Raw genomic sequence first — 21,871 nt, forward strand, 5'->3', positions numbered from 1 at the left:
TTTTAATTTTTTCCCTCGCATATTTTTTGTCATTTGTACAGATTAAGTGGCAAAAACACCTTCAATAGAACACAGAATACACATCATTGTCAAAAATAAATTAAAACATTTCATGCACTATTTTCATATGTCATAATAACCACAGACATGTACATGTACATACACAAAATGTATACTAATACCATTCACGACCACTCCGAATGAAAGGCCGGTCAAGTAATGTCGTCACATCTACGGTAAATATTGCACAAGATTCTTTCCGTTTAAGCACAGTTACTACTACACACGTCCACCCTATAACCTCCTCATCCAAACCTCTGGATGAATTAATATTATTACACTGGGTCCCATGATCAGATTCAAATGATTCTAATCAGTGTTAGGTACACCTGTATTATCTTGTGTGTAAACACCAAGTACTGTACCAGCTATAATCCCCGCTTGACACACAACTGTTGACCTGTAAGATACCAGATCATTAAGGTGGAAACACGTACAAATAGTATTCACGATAACGACTTGGCCCAATTCCAACTTGAAGTTTCACAATCCCCCTGGTGTCGTAATATTCACTGAAGACAAAACAAAAAGGAACAAAGACCAAGTTATGAACCTAAGGCATGCCACTGAATTGTACGACTACGGCTGGTGATAACACTTACGGCTATGGATGTGGCTGAATCCACTTCCCATAGATGTGTGTGATACTACAAACCGTAGCCTGACTGTCAGCCAGACCCAGCCTAACTCTCAGAACAAAGACACGTTCATTCACAACCCTAAACCGCTAGCAGGTGACAGCCTTTTTGTTTGGACAACTCTTGGGTCCATCCCCCCCCAAAAAAAATGTCCAATAAAAAATAGGCAACTGGCCAACACATGTCATTGTGTTTACACCTCAGATCAGATCTTGGCATACAACAAGGTTTACACAGTGCAGCGCAGACGCTATCTTGAAGATCTTGTCATTATGATAATCTTATACACCTACATGTACCCTCATCTTTCTCACTTCACATAGCAAGATCAGAAGGGGACAGCGAAGCATGCAGCTTGCAATGACAAGGAAATGACACATGTCCCTAAACATTTTGATCACCAACTCTTGGTCACACATGCCCCAAACGTCCCCAGTGACTGCTATCTACAGCGTGACCTTTTGTGAACCTGGGAACCGCAGACTACTACGATCCCGCCAAAAGGTTACCAAAAAAAGTAGTTCAGGCCTCCGTGTGATGGGGAAAAAAAATGACTGCGGTAAAAATTGAGATTGGGCAGGCATTTTTACAGCTAGCACAAAATCAAGTGATGATATAAACATGTGTCATGATAATACATGTGTACATGTAGAACTTCACATGTATCTATGGCCATTCCTTTTAGATTTCCTCCATAAACAAGGGGGAATGTTTTCAATAATGCAATTTTTTCTTTTCAATGGTGCGTTTTTGTTTGTTGGAAATAAGTTCTAAACAATTCTGCATTTAAAGTAACTACCCTGGCATGTACAAATAGTTCGTTTGAAGAAAGCAGAAAACCGTACACATAGTTAAAGGGAATGTACATCATTGGCTTTTGCTGTAATTTTCAGAAATGAACTATTTGAGGGGTTAGTATACACTGTAATAGATCAAATAATGTTACACTGATATGTTTGAAAGTTTGTGTTCGAAAATGCGGGAAAAACCAAGACAAACAAAAATGTTCAAGTAGTCTGGTTCCCTGACTCCACTAAAGATAAAATGGATCAATTTATAGATGCCAGAAAATTGTAAGGTAAGGGAATCAGTCTAGCTGCTCTGCACCCGTTAATGAACATGTAACAAATAGCAAACACAATTTAGACTGAAAAAAGGTAATTTTGGAGCAGTAGTTGAAAAATAGTTAGGTTTTTCCAACGGTGGTCGGCCGACCACCGTTGGAAATGTATACAAAAATACAATTTTCTTGAAAATGATTTCACACCTGGTGCCATAATTTAACAGGATGCTTTAGACTGTCATTTACCAACATCCTAGTAAGGTATTTTGTAAAAACTTGGTAGTTTTATTTTTCGATGTTTGCAAATGTTGTATATTCCCTTTAAAGTATAAAGTATAAATCAATAAATAAATAAATAAAAACTATATCATTACATGAAATTATCTACAAAACTTATCTCCAAATAAAAAAATTCAAAATAAGTCCCCCTTTTCACTTTTATAAATAAAATATCAATAATTTCAGTAACCTTAATTTATGGCAAAACAATAAATAATGTTTAATAAACCTTTTCGTTGTGTGAACAAAATAATGACATCACAGGTTTGAGATTTTGGCATGTCTAGTCATGCTCCACAAAATCCAGAATAGTCATCATGACAATATGGTAAAGTAGTCAGGTCAAACCAATAATAGAACCCGACCAACTGATAAAGAAGCAGCTTTCAGGTTCCTTTGCTCTGGGTACCAGACCATCCAGGGCCCACAGCATGTTATTTTTCAGGACGGATGTTTAACATCAAGTAAAGTGGATAAAGTAAATGAAAGGAATGCATGGTACATATGGATTTTGCTTACATTTGTTGGGAATTTTTCTGCATTTATCTGCAAAAAACCTTCAAAATAGGAACTATTTTTGCTGTTCTCAATAAAGATAAAAGAAGGGACAACCTTAGATATCGACATTCATGTTGTCATGACCAACAAAATTTTTTAGATTTACAAATTTAAAGGTGTCTGTACACAGTAAATGCATACATATGAGGAAATACTTTTAACTACGAGTAAAGTACATGTATTTCAAATTTTAATACCATGCAAAATATACACATACTGGATTTTTGGCACAAATAAAAGTACTGACTCCAATGTACTGATGAATGCATACATAAGGAATATGCCTGCATACTATGTACATGTACATGTGTATGCACATGTGGTACTGTAAGTATGGTAATAGCACTTCTGGGTCAAATCTTATGGAGCTACCGGTACATGTACTAAACAAAGCACAAGATATTGCTCAACACATTGACTTGCTTGCTCAGCAAAAATCAACTCAGAACTAGTCACAAGAAGTAAACTTTGCCTAAAAACAATTTGGCTTGTACATGTACATGTCATGTATTTACCTGATTTTGCTTTTGGCATAAATACCGTACATGTACTGGTTAGGATGAACCGGTACATGTATTTTCTGTGCTTAGGAAATTTCTGTGCCTCCACAGCTCCTTGCAATTCGGGCAATTCACAATGCAGTGCGCCACCAAGAGTTTGCAATGGAGAGTCCGTTTTTCAAGTTTACGGTTGACAAAACATGGCCCATTTGAACGAGTGTCAGTAGACAACTTGAGCTAATTTGTTATAGATTGGGGCATAGCGTTCTGCCGCCTTACAAAAAACACCATAATGATAAAAAGAAAAGAAAAGGGCAAACGTATACTGGAATCATACGCTTGCGAAACTACTGACCGGAAAAACTAACAATTTCAAATGTCCCGCGCTGCGAATTTGTCGACCATCTCCCACAATGCACTGAGAAAAAAAAACTCTCCGTGGCAAACACTTGGTGGCGCACTGCATTGTGAAACGCCCCAATTGGTCCCCATTGTGGCATCTACATTTAGGCTATTTTCATCTCAGCATTAAAGGTAGAGTCCATCATTTGTAATTTGTGCATTTTGTTCGTTTGAAGCAACAAAAGAGTTCAAAATCTTAAGAAGGGTGCTGAACAACTAATCTGATGAAGTTTCAGCTAAGCTTCAGCTGTACATTCCGAGAAAAACAGCATTCTAAGATCTCAATTTCAAATCAAAAGTTGCTGAATCATGTTTTGAATTGTTTTGAATTGCAGCTATACGCGACGTCGCGCACTGATCCGACGAATTATAACAACCGCGCGCGCGTGTGCGTCGTTCGAATACTTGTGCGCGCTGCGCTGAATAACAAAACGAACTACTAATTTAAATTTTCCTACGGTGCTTCTTAAGAATCACCGTTGGAAATGCCTTCTTTCGTTGATTACTTCAAAATGACAGCTTCCCAGAAAGAATAATTTCACAGGGAGTTTAGTCTCCTTACTATCTTTCAACCAAGTTAGTTTTTCAACAATAATTACGCCAGTTACTTTTCGGATGGCTGCAAATGATGGACTCTACCTTTAAAGAGAGGATAATTAGGCACAGAGTCCCTGTAAATCTATGGTGATTGATCCATGGTAGAATGCTGCACCCTGTTAACATAAATCACACACGCATGGCTAGTCACATCAGCACAAGGCCGCTAAGCTGCATAAGAAGACCCAGAGGTTGCAATGGGCTTCCAAGAAGCATTCCTATTGCATTACTACTGGAACATTCTCCCACAAGGACAGCTATAAAGTTCCAATCACAAGCTCTGTGCTGTATGCTGGTGCACACAGACATCAAAAGCAGCAGCAGCTTTCCCAGGGGTATCAATGAAATGGACCAACACACAGAGAATGCATCACGCAGCGCTGCGATGATCCACTTCATTGATCATATAATGTACATGTACATGCAAAAGAGCTGTCACACAGACATCAAAACATCACTGGGGCAGTGGGTCGGGTCAAAACCCTTTCCAGGCAGTGTATTACAAAAACTGGTTATAAAGGTTCCAGTTTACAGTCTAGTTTATACATGTACAGGTTGTTTGTTGTGAATGCAGAGCGTGGCCATGGACAGACCATAGAGCCAGGTCCTAGCTCTATGGACAGACTAACCCCCTGTGCATTTGGCCTTGGGAAACCTGTTGCATGAAGATGGTCCTCTGTTATGCAGCATAAGTACCATTCATGGATTGTCAGCAGACAACTCCTCAATGCACAGACTGTGCAGCTGGATTTTACAAACTTAAAAAAGCTTGTGACCCTCAGTATACAGGAAAATGGCTTATCGGTTACGTGGGTTCCTTTGTAAAGAGGGAATGACCCCCACCCTACTTCCCTAGAAAACCTCAGACGAACTATAGCATGAAAATGGAATATTTCCCTGTTTGAATGAATAACAGAGTGAATGTGTAATATTTAAATGCTGTGAGTCCTTTGCATGGCTTGGTTCAGTGAGAGGCAGTACTTGCAAATGTCATATTCTATAAATGGATCAGCTTAGCTACCTGTACTAGGTAATGGAACCAAGGAGATTTCAGTTTGATAATGTGCATCATATACTGCGTACAAAGAGCTAATGCCGCATATTTATAAGTGTGCTTTACCTTAAAGGTGAATATATTCAATGTCGGTGAAATAGTAAAAGTTTGCGAGTTAATTAGTGTCCAAAAAGCAATCCTCTGGATAACGGTAAAGAGCATCTGGGGAATAAAATGCCAGAATATATGTCACAATTTTCTGCCACTTTCAATGATCACTTAACATACCGGCTGTTTTGCAATAATTCCACTCAATTGAAGGAAATCCCCCGATAGCAAACAACCACCAATTCTCTGTATTTGTATTAAACACACACACACAAACACCCATGTTTGTTTATGGTGTAAAATCAAGGATTTCCTATTGTTCCTCTTTTGTTCATACAAAATGGTTTTGTACACGTTTTCTAATCGAGGTCGTCCTCAATTTGAATCCTGTCCTCAATTACTCGATGATGCTTCATAAGTGTGTCCTCGATTTGCACCATAAACATGTTCACACAGTCATGAGGACCCGCTATTGTACCCTTCTTTTGTTCCCTTTGTTTGTACATGTACTTTAACTTTTCTCGACAGCTCCCATAAGGTTTGTACACAAACTTCTCCCGAGGACTCGGCTAAGGTCCTCGGGGTCATTGTTACATGTATCACTAATCCCCCATTGTCCTAAGTCCTCAGGCGTATAGGGTAGCCTAACCTACACGTACCTACACAAGTGTGTATTTGCCTGCAATCGGGGACCCCCTATTGTCCCTCTTTTGTTTGTGCTCTAACTTTTTAGGAAGACCTCCCATATGTTTTGTACACATTTTGTACCCATATGTTTTGTACAAATTGGGGACCTTCGCGAATTGGGGACCCTCTATTGTTCAACGTCCCCTATTGAATGCAGAAACAAACTCATACACACAAAACTTTGCTGCTATTATTAAGTAATCCTAGCCACCAACAAACATGAACTGCACGTTTAGAACTTTTGAAACAGGAAATAAAAAAGTGCAATCAATGACCATGCAATGCAACATATTATTACAATCTGGGTCTCAATACAGTTCCTGGTAAATATAGCTTTTCTATCTATACAGGAAAGATAGAGGAAAGGAGAAATGTTTAGTAATGCCTGGCAAAATACGGTCACGGGGTTCTTTTCCAAGGGACTTCCCCTGTACATGCATGCAGTATCCAGACAAGTACTAAACTGCACAATATGGACTGCAACCTACACATGTACATTACCACTGGAGGGTAAATCAACACGAAGCAAACCCGTGTCTAAACAAGCCATCATATACCCTGCTACTAAAACAAATACCCGTGCCTCGCGTAGGGATCCACTGCATTCCATGCCAGAGTCTCTTGTCATAGACCACAGTCATCCTGTGAGTTAATACAGATCAGCTCTGCAATCCAAAGGCAGCGATGAAGACGTTTAAGACCACGATGGTGAAAACCATCCCCGTGGTCCAGTTGTTGAAGCGGTCCAGCCTGCGCTGCCGGTAGACGTCGTTCAGGTTGTCCCTGCCGAGGAGGAGAAGGAAGACACCAGTGAGCAGTTGTAAGGTGATGGAGAGGATGATGAGCGCCGTGACGAAGCGGAAGAAACGGAAGTCTTGGCCCACGCTGATGAGACTCTTGAGCTGAGAGGCATTGGCCATCAGCAGGGCCACGGCCAACAGGCCCTCACAGACCGTCTTCTTGGTGGCATAGATGTTGTAGTCTATCGCCCGTGGGGCTGGATTCTGAGAAGGGAAAAAAATCAACCAAATCAACAACATTACAGTGCCTGATTTCAAGGCTTTACCAAGCACAACATTCTGCACCTATGATCCCCATTTTGTGCTTTCAGTACAGGTTCTAAACCTGGAAAGTAACATAGCACTTAAATGACCAAAATAAAGTTTGCATGAGCTTTCATAGTATAAACATCAAATATTTGTAATTTCAAATATGGAATGCTTCGAGTGGTGTAGTATAAGTAGCCTCCCGAGGTGATCCATGGACATTGAGGGAAAATAGAATGCTCCATTGATCACCGAGGCGGAGGGAGGCTAGTTTTACTTCACCAAGACATACATGTAAAGCATTCAATATTTGTTTTATAACACTTCACCCACAGATTTTGCTTGGTTTTAATATTTTTAATTATTTAACTCCGAACACAGTTAAAATAAAGTTCAATTTTCAATACAAAATTGATTGGAAATGTATAAATCTCTCTTCCAAACCTCCCCTTCACGAAATGTTTGAACCAAACTCTCTTGGGAACAATACACGCAACACTCAACGCGCACACCAGCATGCATTTGCACACAAATACCGCGCCAAGGGTATAGTACATGTACTTTGGTTGCAATGGTTTAGTACTTGTTGCTACGGGTATAGCCGTGCACTGAAAGATGGCAAAAATAGAAAGTGCCATGTGACTCGCTCTCTGACTCTCTGCCAATCAAGACACAGAATCTGTGGGTGAGGTTTTATAACAACAAATAATCCATCCAATGCACAAAAAAAGCACAAAAAAGGTACACAATCATACAATCCTAAGCTGAAATTCCTTACTTGCTCGTGAAATCTGGCTCTGCTGACCAATAGCAAAGAATTTTCTACTGTACCAGGGTAGTTTGGAGATCTTACAGTAAGCAGACTCGTGAAAATGGGCCCGCAGGTACGTGTAAGCAATGTAGTTGGGTCAATCAGAAAATACATGTTTGCAAAGTCCAACATATACAGGCGCACACATGTTTGGCGAAGCAAAGTGCTGAATAATTGACCAATTCCGGCTGAACCTTTCAATTCTTATTACCAGTGAAAAGCTCCAAAGTGGTCGTTGATTTCATGCACTTATCCTCACTTATCCAATTGTATTGTTTTTTAAGCCAAGGGTCTAGATTTCGTTGAATTTTATCAAATTAAGGAAGCCAGACACCAGACAGTGCTCATTACTGATGACTTCTGATTCGTGTAGTAACAATGTACAAGGTTCATACTGTACAAAAAATCCATTTACAGGATTTTCCCGCACTGTCAAAGTACACCTCCTTTCCAAAAAAAACCCCTTACATCACAAAAGGGAAAAAATGGCAATTAAATTTGAAAACTGTTGATTTTGGGGGGTAGGGGGTGTCACAGCATGGAAAAACCATGTAGGCCTATAGGTTTGCTCTGGTTTTATAATGAGGTGCACAGTACCGGTACATGAAAAAAAAAATGTATTCATGAAGATGCCGCGCTGGTTCTTTAATTAAATAAAAATTCCATCTGATTTGGTTCGCCTATTTTGAAAAACATTACGAGATTGAAACACCTGATGAATGAACAAGGTTCCTTTCAATGCAAAATGTCAATATCACACTTCATCAACTCCCTGCTTTCCAATCCTGATCTTTTATACTGCAACATAAAGGAAACAGAAAAGTGCATGAAGTGTAGCAGGCTGGACAAATGCCAACTTTGTGTACTTCGGATTACACAGTACTATAGGTGTATCCCCACCCCAACCCCCTAAAGGACCCTATCACAGACTGATGAAAAGTGCGTTTGGCAAGGTTACCCCATGGTTAACCCAACCACTGGGACATATGATGGAACCCCTAGCCCCTTGGCATCAATCAATCACATTTATCAGACCTAAGTGGCAGGCAAAAATTACCTTATCTCAAGATAAGCCCCCAAATTTAGAGTTAGACACCAATGATGAACATACACCAGGGAAGATTTTTGCAAAAACTTTATTTCTCAGGGGGAAACACTTCCCTTCTTCAATTATAGAAACTCTGGATTATCAATAAACCCAGTTCATAAAGTTCTCCTGTGATGTGACATGATGGCAGCTGGGTTTTTTTCCCCTTCAATTCCCCCCCCCCCCAGTAATTTGGTTTGAGTTACTAATATAGTTGCTAAAGTTAGTGTTGAAGCATAGAATGTATATATCCAGCATGCCTTCCTTCCTGTCTGACATCAAACATTTTGTAGAAACATTGCATCTCTGGTTACAAAAGCAAGTTTGACACAGAAAACTATGCATTCTACACATACATGGTACCTCTCTGCATGTACAATACCAAGTTACAATGTACCTGTACATGTATACACTGGATCAGAGCACGACCAGAGGTCTATCAAAACCACTTATAAAGGATTTCCTTACTATTGGAGGTTGACTGACAACTTTGAAGTCCACACATTTACACACCTGACATAAACAGGTACATGCACAAGATATTAAATTTACATGTACATCGTACACTGTACTAGAACGCTTTAAGCGTTCTAGTACAGTAATACTGTAACCAACATTGAAAGCGGGTACAGCACTGGGAGTGGTGGGTACAACCACGGACAAGGTACACAAAATGTACAACTATCCCAGTGTTGGTTACAACACTTGGAGTGGATGGGTACAACACTCCCAGTGTTGGTTACAACACTGGGAGTGGGCACACAACTCCCAGTGTTGGTTGCAACACTGGGAGTGGGTACAACACTTACAGTGTTGGTTACAACACTCCCAGTGTTAGTTACAACATTTGGAGTGGGCACACAACTCCCAGTGTTGGTTACAACATTGGGAGTGGGTACAACACTTACAGTGTTGGTTACAACACTCCCAGTGTTGCTTACAACACTTCCAGTGTTGGTTACAACACTGGAAGTAGGTACAGCACTACAACACTCCCGGTGTTGGTTACAACATTGGGAGTGGGTACATTTTACACTCCAAGTGTTGGTGCCAACTCAACTCTGGGAGTGGGTACAACACTCCCAGAGTTGGTCTGAAAGTGGGTCACTCCGGTCCCAGTGGTGGTGACAACTACCGGTAAACTCTGGGAGTGGGGAGGCCTACAACACTCCCACCAGTAGTGTGAATATTATATGCAACCTGACAGGCAAATCATTGCCAAATTTGTTATCCTGCATTTAATCATTACCACAAACAGGATTTGGGTTATCAGTCTCTGTTTCTGATTACAAGCAGACCAACTTCCTGCTTCCGTTAAGAAACCACCTTGTCCGAATAAAAAACACAAACACAGAAATCCTGTCCCACTTTAGCAGTGTCAAAATGTATTAAAGTTCTGTGATTTCAATTAAAACGCCCAGGGCTGTATTTAGTTCCAGTTTCAAACGATGTACGGTACTTATATACCGGTATGTGCAGAACCAAGCTGTTGAAGTGTATCAAATATATTACTTTATCCTGAGTTACAACACTTTCGATGAAAGATATTTAAAAAATAAAATACTGAACAGAGGATAACAAAATACAAAGAATTAGTACAACAGAACTGAACTTTTGCCAAAATGATCTTTGAAATGTTGTGTGTACATGTACATGTAGTACTAATTGTGTGTACTGGTCCGCTGAAAAATTCTATACAATTCTATACATTTTATGAAAGAATTATGGAAATTGATTTTGAAGAAAAATACCATCTGTTTTGGTCTGTTTCCCCATTATGCATTACAAAGATTGAAAGAGTTAGGTTCAATCAGAATTAGAACCTTACTTATCGTGGACTTCTTGTTGTCATACATACACAATTTGTCTTTGGAAGGCTCACAGTTTTGCTCAGTAATGCTAAGAAACATAAACTTGCATGAAATTTGAAACAGTATATTTGTGGTGTAAAACACAGACACTTCAGTTGTGCTACATGTATTTGTCCTTTGACAGTTTTACTGAATGAGAATGGAATTAAATCCACTCCTGGTCTCAGCTTTCATACAAGTACACTGTATATGATACAACACTGTATCACAAAACTTATAAGTCCAGAATTCCCGACTACTACAGAGAACAACACTGGGAATTTACATACAAAACAAAACAAAACAGCGAAGAGACACGTGTGTACATAATGTACCAGTACATGTACAAATGTACTAATCAATCCACTTGGAAAGATGTGGTGATTTGTTCAACAACGGTAACAGATGTACCGCGGTAGGTCACCCTACTGAAACAGATACTAAAGTGGAAAATTCAATTTCGTTCTGAAAATTAGGTACTGTCCCCCAACAAATCAAATACTGATTCAAATTTCTTTTTAGACTTTGTGGAATACATGCATGGATACACATACATTTAAATTTTGTGAATAAGGGGGGAACTATTCCTTCTGACAAACTACATGTACAGAAAAATTAGCCTCTCATATTTTAACAAATATGCGAATAATTAGTTTTCCTGAAAACATAGTCATCTTAAAACTGATAACAGTGAAATATTTTTGGACACGGGTCAGATTGATATGCGCATCTGTATAAAAAGCACTCTCATGGAGATCAACTCGAGGATAAATTTAACACACTTTTACATGCATACATACAAAATTGATAATTACAATCTTTCAGTGTTTAGTCTCTCACAAACTGTAAAACTGTAACCTACAAAGAAAAAAAATGTACACACAAACCTAAACAGATGCTTTACAAACAAAAAAAACATCTGTTTGCACCGAATGCAGCACAGTATGCATAAGTGACTGACCATGATCTGAACAGGCCACGTGCAACCATTCTAATGAACAATAGCTACCACTTTGTGAAGGGTAGCCTTTTGTTTGGAAAGATCATGACAGTAACAGGTTTGCTGAACGACTGCGTCACAGTCTATCGATTGAGGCCTCAAAAGAACTTATTTTTAGCACGCTAATTACGCGTATATTAACTCCAACATTTTCCGAAAGTATTCAACTTGCCTAGTTAGTAAGACAGGAAGTAAACAATCGTCAGGGTTTTTTTTTTCAAATTAAACAAGTCATAAGATATTTTAAAATAAACAAGCCATAAGACATTTATTCAATAAGAGCACACAAAAAAGATAATTAAATATGCACGTAACTGCAAATTAGAATATCTTTTTTACTTCTCAAAATACAATTAAATATGCATGTAACTGCAAATTAGAATATCTTTTTTACTTCTCAAAATAAAGATTGAATGAAAAACACCATTTGTCATATAAAATGCATTAATGCTGATTTAAAAGGCAATAGTTTTATATCGCTAGGATCTAGGCATCGAGTAATCCTTTGTGCATTCATTGTTAATCAATTAAAGTAACAAGCAATACCCTCTGAGACACCTGCAATGCACTGCCGGTAGGTCAATTAACACATTTCAACTGAAACAAAGAGTAAACACTAATTAATGTACCTCAAGCAGCATGACTTGAGTCGCCATTGGAAGATGCCAGTCTGACAATCACAGCCGATTCATCATGTACTCATCACTGGTCACTACACGAGAAGGTCATTTTCCTTGACGGCTTCAAACCAACGATTCTCCATCACTTTAGTAACCCACCAAAAATACTACGACCAGAACCAAACGGCACATGTGTATATATGACAGCATCGTGCATCACAGGCAGTTTTCTTTAATTAAAGAATAAATCAACGTGCTTCCACTGGTCTCTGCAGTGCGTTATTGATTGGCCGTACTGACGCGCGGGTTGGAGGGAGAACGAAGTGCACATTTCAAATGAGGGTTTCCTCCAATGTGCTTTCTGCCCCTGCTGCTGCATTTGCATTAAGAAGCTAAAGAGTGTTGCCTAAGGGTTGCAGCCACCATAATGTGAGGGGGCTGGGGATCAGTTTGCTTTTTGGTATTATGCATTCACGAGTGTCTACCAGAACAGTAGGCTTGGCTTTGGCAAAGTACCGCTGGTGGAATGATTTGGACGGATAATCAGATTACCATTCACGGGAATGGAATCTGTAGGCCATTCTTGCGGCTAATTAGGACGAAAAAGTATGCCATGTGGAAAATTAGCCCCCTTGTTGAAAGCATGAATATATCTAGGTTAAGTTTGAATTATTCATGTCATTATAATAACAAATTAGTATTAAATATGAAACTAGTCACATTTTATTTTACAGACAACACGTGGTACATTATACATGTACACGTATAGGCCTACTGTGCAATATCATATCATAATCATATGTAATGTACGATTTAATACTCCATGTAGGTAATATTGCAGGTACATTGGTTGTATCTTATTGAATTTTATTTTAAACCCATTATGCTAGACTCACATGTAATTACACACAAAAATGCAGAAGTCAGCAAAAAAATATATAGGCATTGGTTAAAAAAAGGACTGGAATTTATTCCCACCCTGCCAAAAAATGGAGTCTGCCAAATAAATATGCCAAAATATGGTCACTACCATATGCATAATTGTTGAATAGCTTGGGGGCAGGCCAGTATTGTCCACCAACGAAGTAATATTGATTTCTTGCCTACGAATTGGAACAGAGAAGGAGCGTGCCAGAACCACAAAAGAAAAATTGGAATCAATGGACGGATCAGGTTGCGTCTGAGTTACAAGGATCACTTTATGAATGGGAAAAAAATAGCAAGGGGGGCAATTATAGTGGCAGACAGTCTGTGTTACGACTAGGGCCTATTAATACATTGATCGCATCATTAGGGTTGATCATTCGTAATTGATTTGTTAAAAACTAGAAGTAGAATTTGAATTGCATCACCGTATGTCCATGTCCATGATAGTACATTCTGTGGCATACATGAGTGCACCGGTAGTGATTGTCCATTCTAAATAGTGAAAGTATTTTATCTTTTTCGACAACATCCACAGTGCAAGCACCAGAATTCAATTTTGTTTGCTATTAAAAAAGTTTCAACTTCTAATAAGTAATAATTCAATAACTAAACATGGGCCGATTTTTTTCGGTCAATGTCCCATTCAAAAGTGAATAATATTTGCATTGCTAGAAAAATAGCAATTTAGAAAAGGAATCTATTTTTAAGGATGCAATTCGAAAACAGCACGGGGAATACATCTTTAAGATGTTTTCTGGTGAAGCAAAAATCAACAGGGAACTGCTCACATGCATTAATGTTTGTACAAGCATAGTATTTAATTTCCTGTGTCTAGCATTTCCATCAAACATGGCCCCCGGTTCTTGCATTTTATCTTCTAATGCAAGTGTCCTTCTTCAAGGAGAAGCAGCGGTGCCCCTTCGAGAGCAAAATTCCAAGGTTGCTATGTAAATGTTGTTTTGTACACTGGGAACAATCCATGTGTATGGATAACGGAATGTGCACATAAAAATTGATGTACCAGTACATACATGTAGACATGCACATACTGTACGTACATGTATTCAACTGCGTACACACAAGGGATATTATCATACATGTACGTGTGCGAGTAGCTATAAAGTGTCCCAGAAATGAAGCACAAAACAGGCATCAATTTAGGTGTTAAGATTGAGTTTGGGAAGAAATGCCATGGTCTGTACAGTCCTTTAACTGCAATTGTTCATCATACATGTAAACTTAGCATTTTGTTTAGCGGACCAAAGATATTCATGGACATCCATGCTTAATGGTTTGGTTTTATGTTTCAAATCTGACAGGTAATGCATTGATTATCGAGAACATTGTAGAGGCCTACCTATACTTTAAATGTACATGTCCTAATTAAATGCTTCATTTCATGTATCACAGTTGATTCCAATCATTTTAGAAAGAACCAACCAATTACTCAGATCAAGTTGTTGACATCTCACCAACACTAGAAATCTCAATTCTTCCAGAACATGTAGCAAAAGCTGAAAATCATCTCCCGCAATTTATGCTTTACACCCACCGATTCACCAATTCTGAATTTCCTGAAAAGCAACCTTTAACATTATTAAGAAGATTGACATCTCATTCACATGTGTTTTTTGGGTTTTTTTATTGCAAAAGATACTCACTGATGGGACAGGTGTTGTGGGCACACTAGTGGAGTTGTCCATCTCCTGCTGTACAGGCTCATAATTCCTGCGCACGCTGCCAGGGTGAACGATCATCGACATGGATCGCGCCTCCTCAGAGATCCCAGCGATGGTTCTCAACTGCAGACTACCAGCCAGCCGACTGGTGGAGGGGTGATTGAGGACGGGAGGGGCAGCAAAGGTTATGTTTGGAGTGCTGGACGACGGGCAGCTGTTGTCGGGAATGAGAGGACGAGAGTCATCAGCATTGTGGTCCAGGAGGTTGTCGGTGCTGCTCCTGCTTAGGTTGTCCCTGCTTGCTTCCACTTGATCATCATCGCTGCCCGAAAAGGTTTTGGGACTTGACGATTCCGGAACAAGCTTTCTCTTTGGTTCCTGTAATGATAAACGTCAATTCAGACTAAGAAATCAATTCTTCTATTACATGTACATTATGGCAAAAGCAGCAAGATTCACTATTTAGGGAAGTCTCTAAATCTCTGTGAAATCTTGTGCTCATACATGTACATATGTACAATGTTTTTAGCTATATGTACATGTATATAGTATGTACTATAGAAAGACATAAATTTCACACAGCGAGACACAGGGAGACACAACAATCTCCAATGAGTATCTACTGATGCTGATGCTGAGCTGAACTGAAGTGAAATGAAAACGTGAAATGTCAAAGTGCCACACATAACCAGAAAGAAAGTTGTATTTCTCCAATACATGGCAAAACAGAGATATTTTTTTTAAAGCACAAATGCATTGCAAGCCCACACAAAAATATGATCCTCCCTGGAATTCCAAAATGCCGAGTCCAACTTTACTCCACATCGCGTCTTAATAAAAGCATTTTGAAAGGATCGTACTGGAATCAATGATGAAATATGAGATCACTTAACTCCATTCATCAAAAGTTAAAAAAAAAAAAAAATATTCCCAATTGGTGCCGAGTCAATGAAGACTGGACACAAAACGAACGAGATGAGAGACTTTTGTCAGGGAGATAAAAACTGATGACACAATACACCCAGAGCATAGAGTACCGGTAGAGAACTCTTGAACGTGATGCAGTGCGCTACTCAGTTTGTGACCAACTTAGACTCAATTGCCTTGTGGTTGTGGTTCTCTGATTTCTGCCCATCCTGGCTTGGCAGGATCAGATGTTCCACATGAGACAAGTGGATAAATGCCATCTTGTGTACTGTGTACGTACGGCATCCCACGCATAACGTTGTTTGTTACAATTGGAATAGACTTGCTTCAAGTCTGCTGGGGATTTTTCCCCAATGCTTACTTGCTGACTTGTTCAGATAATTTACTACATGTATCAGCAATCACACTCTTTAATAATCTTCAAAGAGGACAGAAAACAATTCTTTGCATGCATTTCACTTTGTCAGAGTCAAGTGATGGGAACTCTTATTTAGAGGGACCCATTTTTCCCCTTCAAAATGCCCTTTTTAATTTGTTTTTATGACATGCAGGCATATTCATAATGTACAGTCAGCATACATGTATGCATACACAAGAAGGCATACACAAGAAGGCCTATTAAAGCATTTTACAGGTACAGGTACAACCTACAGGAAGTCCAGAATTAGCAGTGTAAATGTATTTTACGGATGTTTTAATAAGCACACAAGTCCTTAAATCATTTCAATAATTTGCATAGATGTGCAAGCCTCATATCAGTAATCAATCTATAACTTTAAGAATACTACAGGTCATTTGCTTGTTTAGAATATATAGCTCTTGCCAAGCCAGTGTGAAGTAGGAGTGATATTTAATGATACTTATTAAGAACCTGCAATTTTTTTGTAGATCCACAAAAAAGCTACAGTATTTCGTCATCAACTGCGCTACTTGTTACCAACTGAGCTACCGTTTCATTTAAATGCAAATGACGGAGACAAACATTGATCATTTCCGGAGGTGTTCAACAAACACACACTTGAAAAAGGGATATACCCCGGTATGCCCAGGAGAAAACAGCGTACACATGTAATTACAGGAAACAACAAAACCCCACAACTAGTTTCAGGCAACAAACATTGATGCTTTTCTTGGGTTTCATGTCCCTGCTTTTAGTTTAATTGCACCGCACTGCACTTCATTAGATAGGCCTATGTCCTGTACTAAATGTATGTACAAGAAACTGTGTGTGCTTTTCTGTTTGCAGACAAAAAATACAAAATTGACAAATGAAGCATCTCAAAACAAGAGCCTTTTATTTTTTCCTAAAATAGTTCTCTATACAACAACCCTTAAAAAGTGTTTTTGTGTCTGGACAAATGAGAGAAAAACTACTATTTTTTATGATAAGGGCCATATGCGTCTTTGAACAAAGCATAAGAGGTGCAAGAATTACATTCTAAAGGACACTTGTGGGGAATTTTCTAATATTTTCGCTAAGGACTGATTTCAATTTCTTTTAAAAAATTGTTTGAACAGGGCAGGAGAAATACATGTAATTTGTGGGCCTTTGAGATTTAGTTCAACTTGAAGTGGATATGCCCCTCCCCTATTCTGGTACAAGCCATACACGATGTTGAAAAGTTGTTCATCTGCCAACTTCTTATCAAGCAAACAAAGCTACAACAAGAGAATGACCACACCCCATGGGTAACTGTCCCAATCCTCCATACTGCAGGACCAATTGAATGAATTTAATCTATTGACCCTAACCTTCCCAAATCCTCTTTGCAAAATGGAGGATTTTGCAGGATTGAAGCTACATGGCAAAAGTGTGTGGCTGATTTCTGAAGGTGCACTGTATCACGGTCTTAGGCCGGACCTTGTGTTGTTTATGCTCAGCTGTGCATGCTCCAGGATGTCACTGGCTATATTAACAGTGCTTGCCGGAGGATTTTGCAAGATTGAGGCAGTGCTGTTGTCACCCCTCCAAGGGCCACAATCAAGAAATAACAGAGCATTTTGCAGGATTTACAATGTAGGCTGGATGTTATTTTTACATGGAGGCAGTTGGAGTATTTTGCAGGATTGAGGTTACAGCCTACTCCTAGCAAAAAATGCCTAGTCTAGGGAGTTAGGGTTAATTAAGAGGCCCTGCTACAGTATGCAAACATTTCAAAAGCTGGGAAATGCGCATGCATAGGAAGACAATAGAATGACATCCGCCATGCTTCTGTTATGACCCAACTATGGCAATGGTCCCAACTATAGTTGGGAAAGTCCCAACAATAGAGAGTATTGTTGTGGCATCATTTTATATTTAAACAAAAAATTTAAGGCTGAGGTTAAATGAATCACAAAGAGAAGGACAAATACATTTGAGGAAAATAATAATGGAATGAGATGTCACACAGTTTACATAAACGCCCGCGCTATATGCGCGTGATACATTCGTTAAATCATTGGTACTTTGAACGCACACCTTTCATTAGGTAGTCAACAGCGAAATTCCGTATTCGTCACTATGTCAAATTATGGATTTGTTATTGTGACTGATTCGCCACAGGGGGGACTCCGAATCTCAAAATCCAGACAAGAATTAAGAATTTTGGCATGAATACTTGAAGGAGCAACCTTTATAAACCCCAAAAATAACAAATCTCAAAATCGCCAAAAATGGTCGATTCTCTGGTATGTCAGTTCTGTGACGTAGTTATCAGAGATTCTGGAATGAAACAAAAATTCCTGCGGTAAATTTTAACCCATCAGAATGCACAGAATCATCTGAGTTGAGGAAAGTCCACAAAATCGTGCCACAGTTCGATGACCTGACTATCCGTGGATTCGCGCACAGAGGTAATATGTATACGCACACCGAGAATGGAGCACCTCGGGCATTGCGTCACATTTAGCGATATCTTCACAACTGGTTGTCCAATTTTATTGATTTTTGGGTTGTACATAATAAAGATATCACAAATTATGATGGGTACATTTCATTTGTGTAACCTGTGTTGTTAAGTTACGATTTTCTAACTTTGGCTGTCATGTCGAGGTCTGTAGTTAAGGAGGTCTACGGGGAAGTCACCTGACCATTGTAGGGCCGATCCGTTTAAGAGATGCCCACGAATGACAGAGGCACTTGGACTAAGGCGCCTGCCACATTGTCAACATCTCGGGTCTGACAACCCAAAGGAGGACAAAGCCAAGAGGAGCCCAGGAAATGGCAGAGGCACTCGCACCCTCAGGTACAACTATAGAATACAGGGCCACTCCATTCTATATCCGCGCATCTATGGCTGCGTGGATGCAGTCATTTTTCTATAGCGCCCTCTATTGATTAATATTTACTTCATGCCCACTCCGCATCTGTGCATCTTCGCATCCAGGCATCCAATAAAGTACCCTCTATTGATTTAAATTAACTTCATGCCCACCCTGCATCCGTGCATCCAGGCATCCAATAAAGCGCCTTCTATTGATTAAAATTAACTTCATGCCCACCCTGCATCCGCGCATCCGCGCATCCACACATCCAATAAAGCGCCCTCTATTGATTGAAATTGACTTCATGCCCACCCCGCATCCGCGCATCCACGCATCCAAGACGGAATGAATGGGTAGGTTGGGGTTGGTTTTAGATAGGAAATGTCCAAAGCCGTCTCACTCGGTATATATATATTACGTACTTTGTCAATAATTCACTCTCTATAGCGCCCTCTATTGATCACAATTTACTTCATGCCCATTCAATCTTTATATCGCCCTCTATTCTTTTTATACATTTACTTTCATACCGTACCCGCGTGCGCACTATCTGTATCATATAGGCCTATATAATATAGTCGGTAATGGTAAAACATCCGAGGGGAAACATCAAGACATGGAAGACAATGTGAAGAAGTTACAGTTTTAACTGTAAATGTGGGAGAAAAAGTCCAGAAGCCTGAGAAGGTATTCTGGGGAAAACCCACGGAATCAGGTAGAGACTGAAATTGAAAACCTAATCCACAAAGGCCTAGGCCTACTGTTTATGGCACAGCCCAGGCATGCCACTTGCCAGGCGGGATTCGAACACGGGTCACACTGCAGCGCTAGCCATGCTAGCGGTGGAAGACGAGGAAGTACCTCTAAATACGCCAACCTGACTCCCCATATTGTCCTGATTGTCAACCATGGCCATGCAATGATGCATGACATTCATGTCATTACAATGACAATGTCAACAACACTGACTACTTGGTGAACCCAAGGAGCTTTTTATAGCTCCGTGGTGAACCTGTGCAAGTTTAATTTTCGTTCCCGATCCCCATTATGCCATAAGGTTTATCGCAAATACAAACCGCAAAGGATCATGGGGCTGCAATCGGAGCAACAGCGCCATCACACGGCGGTGGGAAAACGTACACACGGCATGCACGGCATTGCACGGTGCGGTGTGTACGATATTTCTTGGCTGCCCATTTTTCTGACGTTTTGTGTTCGATGGGAGGTGATTAATGTGCTGTTCTGGGTTGCAATAATGACTGTTGTTATCCACAAAGGTATGATCTTTGTTATACATAAATTAAAGTTGTTTTGTTGTACAGAAAAAAAATGTTCTCACGACAAAAAGTAGGATAGCGTGCAGTTAAGTTCTGACCCGACGCGATCGCGATGTGCCGACGACCGGCACGCGACCGGGGAAACACGGGACACTCTGCACTGTCATGACTGTGTCGGCCAGTGCATTTAGAGTTTCTGTGCCCCTCAAAAGCTCCCTTTTATGACTCTTTTCTTATCGGAAAAATATGTGGCTTTTATAATGGTTTAATTGTTACTTCTGTCAGCGAACATTGTGTGACTTTTACAGACAATTTCATGATTGTTTATTTATAATAAATTATATTCTGTTCACGAAAATGTAAAAAAAATATATACATGTACACATGTATATATTTGTCCTAGTCAGCTAGTACTGTAGTAGGCCTAGCTAGCTAGCCTACTCCATTGTTTTACTCATAAAAATAATTGCGAAGTCTTATGTGGTTTATTTTTTCTCCGTCATCAAACAATAAATATCTCTATCTTACGTTTCCCCTTCTCTTGATAGATGTCATCAAAGAGCATGTAAACATACTCAGATTCCACTCATGCAGGGATAAGAAACACTTCCCTCTCTGGACACAACTGACCCAACGGCAGGATTTGAAAGTAAAATCATCGACTACAGTCTGCAGCAACCACTTCAAATACGGCCACCCATATCCTGATGAACTTCACCCAACTTTATTTTTGAGAGGATACAACCTTCCAGAGACACTGAAAACAGCACCGGTGAAGAGGCGAGCATTGGATCTCACTACACCACTGCCGGCCATCTGAGAAAATCAAAACTTTGCTGTACCTTTTCTTAAGTTTTTATTTATTTTGTTCATTCTTACTCAAGGTTTGTATGCAAAATAAACCAAATTATAAATGGCATTAACCTACATGTACATGAACGGTCTTCACTTATGATAATGATAATAGAAATTATATCAATTGTAAAAGGTTTTGCAGGTTCATAAAAATAAGAGACATGTTTTATTAAAAATAATGTAAATAAAATTTGGAACAAAGTTGCACACAATAAGGATGTAGAAAATGCAAATTGAAATGATCAAGTCATGTTTTATAAAAGTACATGAACATTGTTTAAAAATGCAATTATGACCTGCGTCTCTTGACGAGAGTTGAATTAATAGTAAAAAAAAACCTGGAAAATTGAAAATAAAACTGGCAAATGCAAGCCTACTTGAGTGTCTTAACAAGAGTTGTATGAACAGTTGTCAAATATCAAGGCATGCGCCTACGTCCCTCAAATAAAAAAAGCCGAGTCTCAAAACAACAGTTGGAATAAATAGGTGAAAGTAATTGGCAAATATGAGCCGTGTTTCTTAATTAAAAAGCTGGCAATATTTGAGCAGATTCTCGTAAAAAGAGTTGGATAAAGTTTAAAAACTTGGCAAATATGACCTGTGTTTCTTAAATAACCGGTAGCCCCAATATTGGCACAAATTTACTTGGACGAATACAAG

General features: G+C 39.4%; 2 protein-coding genes across 2 annotated transcripts; one reads left to right on the top strand and one right to left on the bottom strand.

The window, feature by feature from the left end:
• Positions 1-4,540: 4,540 nt before the first annotated feature.
• On the bottom strand, positions 4,541-16,093 carry LOC119726395. The gene is made up of 3 exons (XM_038198049.1): positions 16,010-16,093; positions 14,889-15,284; positions 4,541-6,890 (listed from the first exon to the last, which is right to left on the bottom strand). Exons 1-3 carry the CDS (start codon positions 16,091-16,093, stop codon positions 6,546-6,548), a joined length of 825 nt encoding a protein of 274 aa, XP_038053977.1. The 3' UTR covers positions 4,541-6,545.
• A 4,038-nt stretch (positions 16,094-20,131) lies between these two features.
• On the top strand, positions 20,132-21,587 carry LOC119726625. The gene is made up of 2 exons (XM_038198379.1): positions 20,132-20,356; positions 20,905-21,587. Exons 1-2 carry the CDS (start codon positions 20,167-20,169, stop codon positions 21,174-21,176), a joined length of 462 nt encoding a protein of 153 aa, XP_038054307.1. The 5' UTR covers positions 20,132-20,166; the 3' UTR covers positions 21,177-21,587.
• The last annotated feature ends 284 nt before the right edge of the window (positions 21,588-21,871 follow it).

The sequence above is a fragment of the Patiria miniata genome, unplaced genomic scaffold (genome assembly GCF_015706575.1).
Source record: "Patiria miniata isolate m_02_andy unplaced genomic scaffold, ASM1570657v1 HiC_scaffold_2, whole genome shotgun sequence".
NCBI lineage: Eukaryota > Metazoa > Echinodermata > Asteroidea > Valvatida > Asterinidae > Patiria > Patiria miniata.

Coding starts and splice junctions, on each gene's coding strand:
- LOC119726395 (XM_038198049.1), bottom strand. CDS start 16,093: ATGGCATTTATCCACTTGTCTCATGTGGAACATCTGATCCTGCCAAGC. Junction 15,285..16,009: donor CAGAGAACCACAACCACAAG/GCAATTGAGTCT, acceptor TTATCATTACAG/GAACCAAAGAGAAAGCTTGT. Junction 6,891..14,888: donor CCACAACACCTGTCCCATCA/GTGAGTATCTTT, acceptor TTCCCTTCTCAG/AATCCAGCCCCACGGGCGAT.
- LOC119726625 (XM_038198379.1), top strand. CDS start 20,167: ATGGGGCTGCAATCGGAGCAACAGCGCCATCACACGGCGGTGGGAAAA. Junction 20,357..20,904: donor GACTGTTGTTATCCACAAAG/GTATGATCTTTG, acceptor TTCTCTTGATAG/ATGTCATCAAAGAGCATGTA.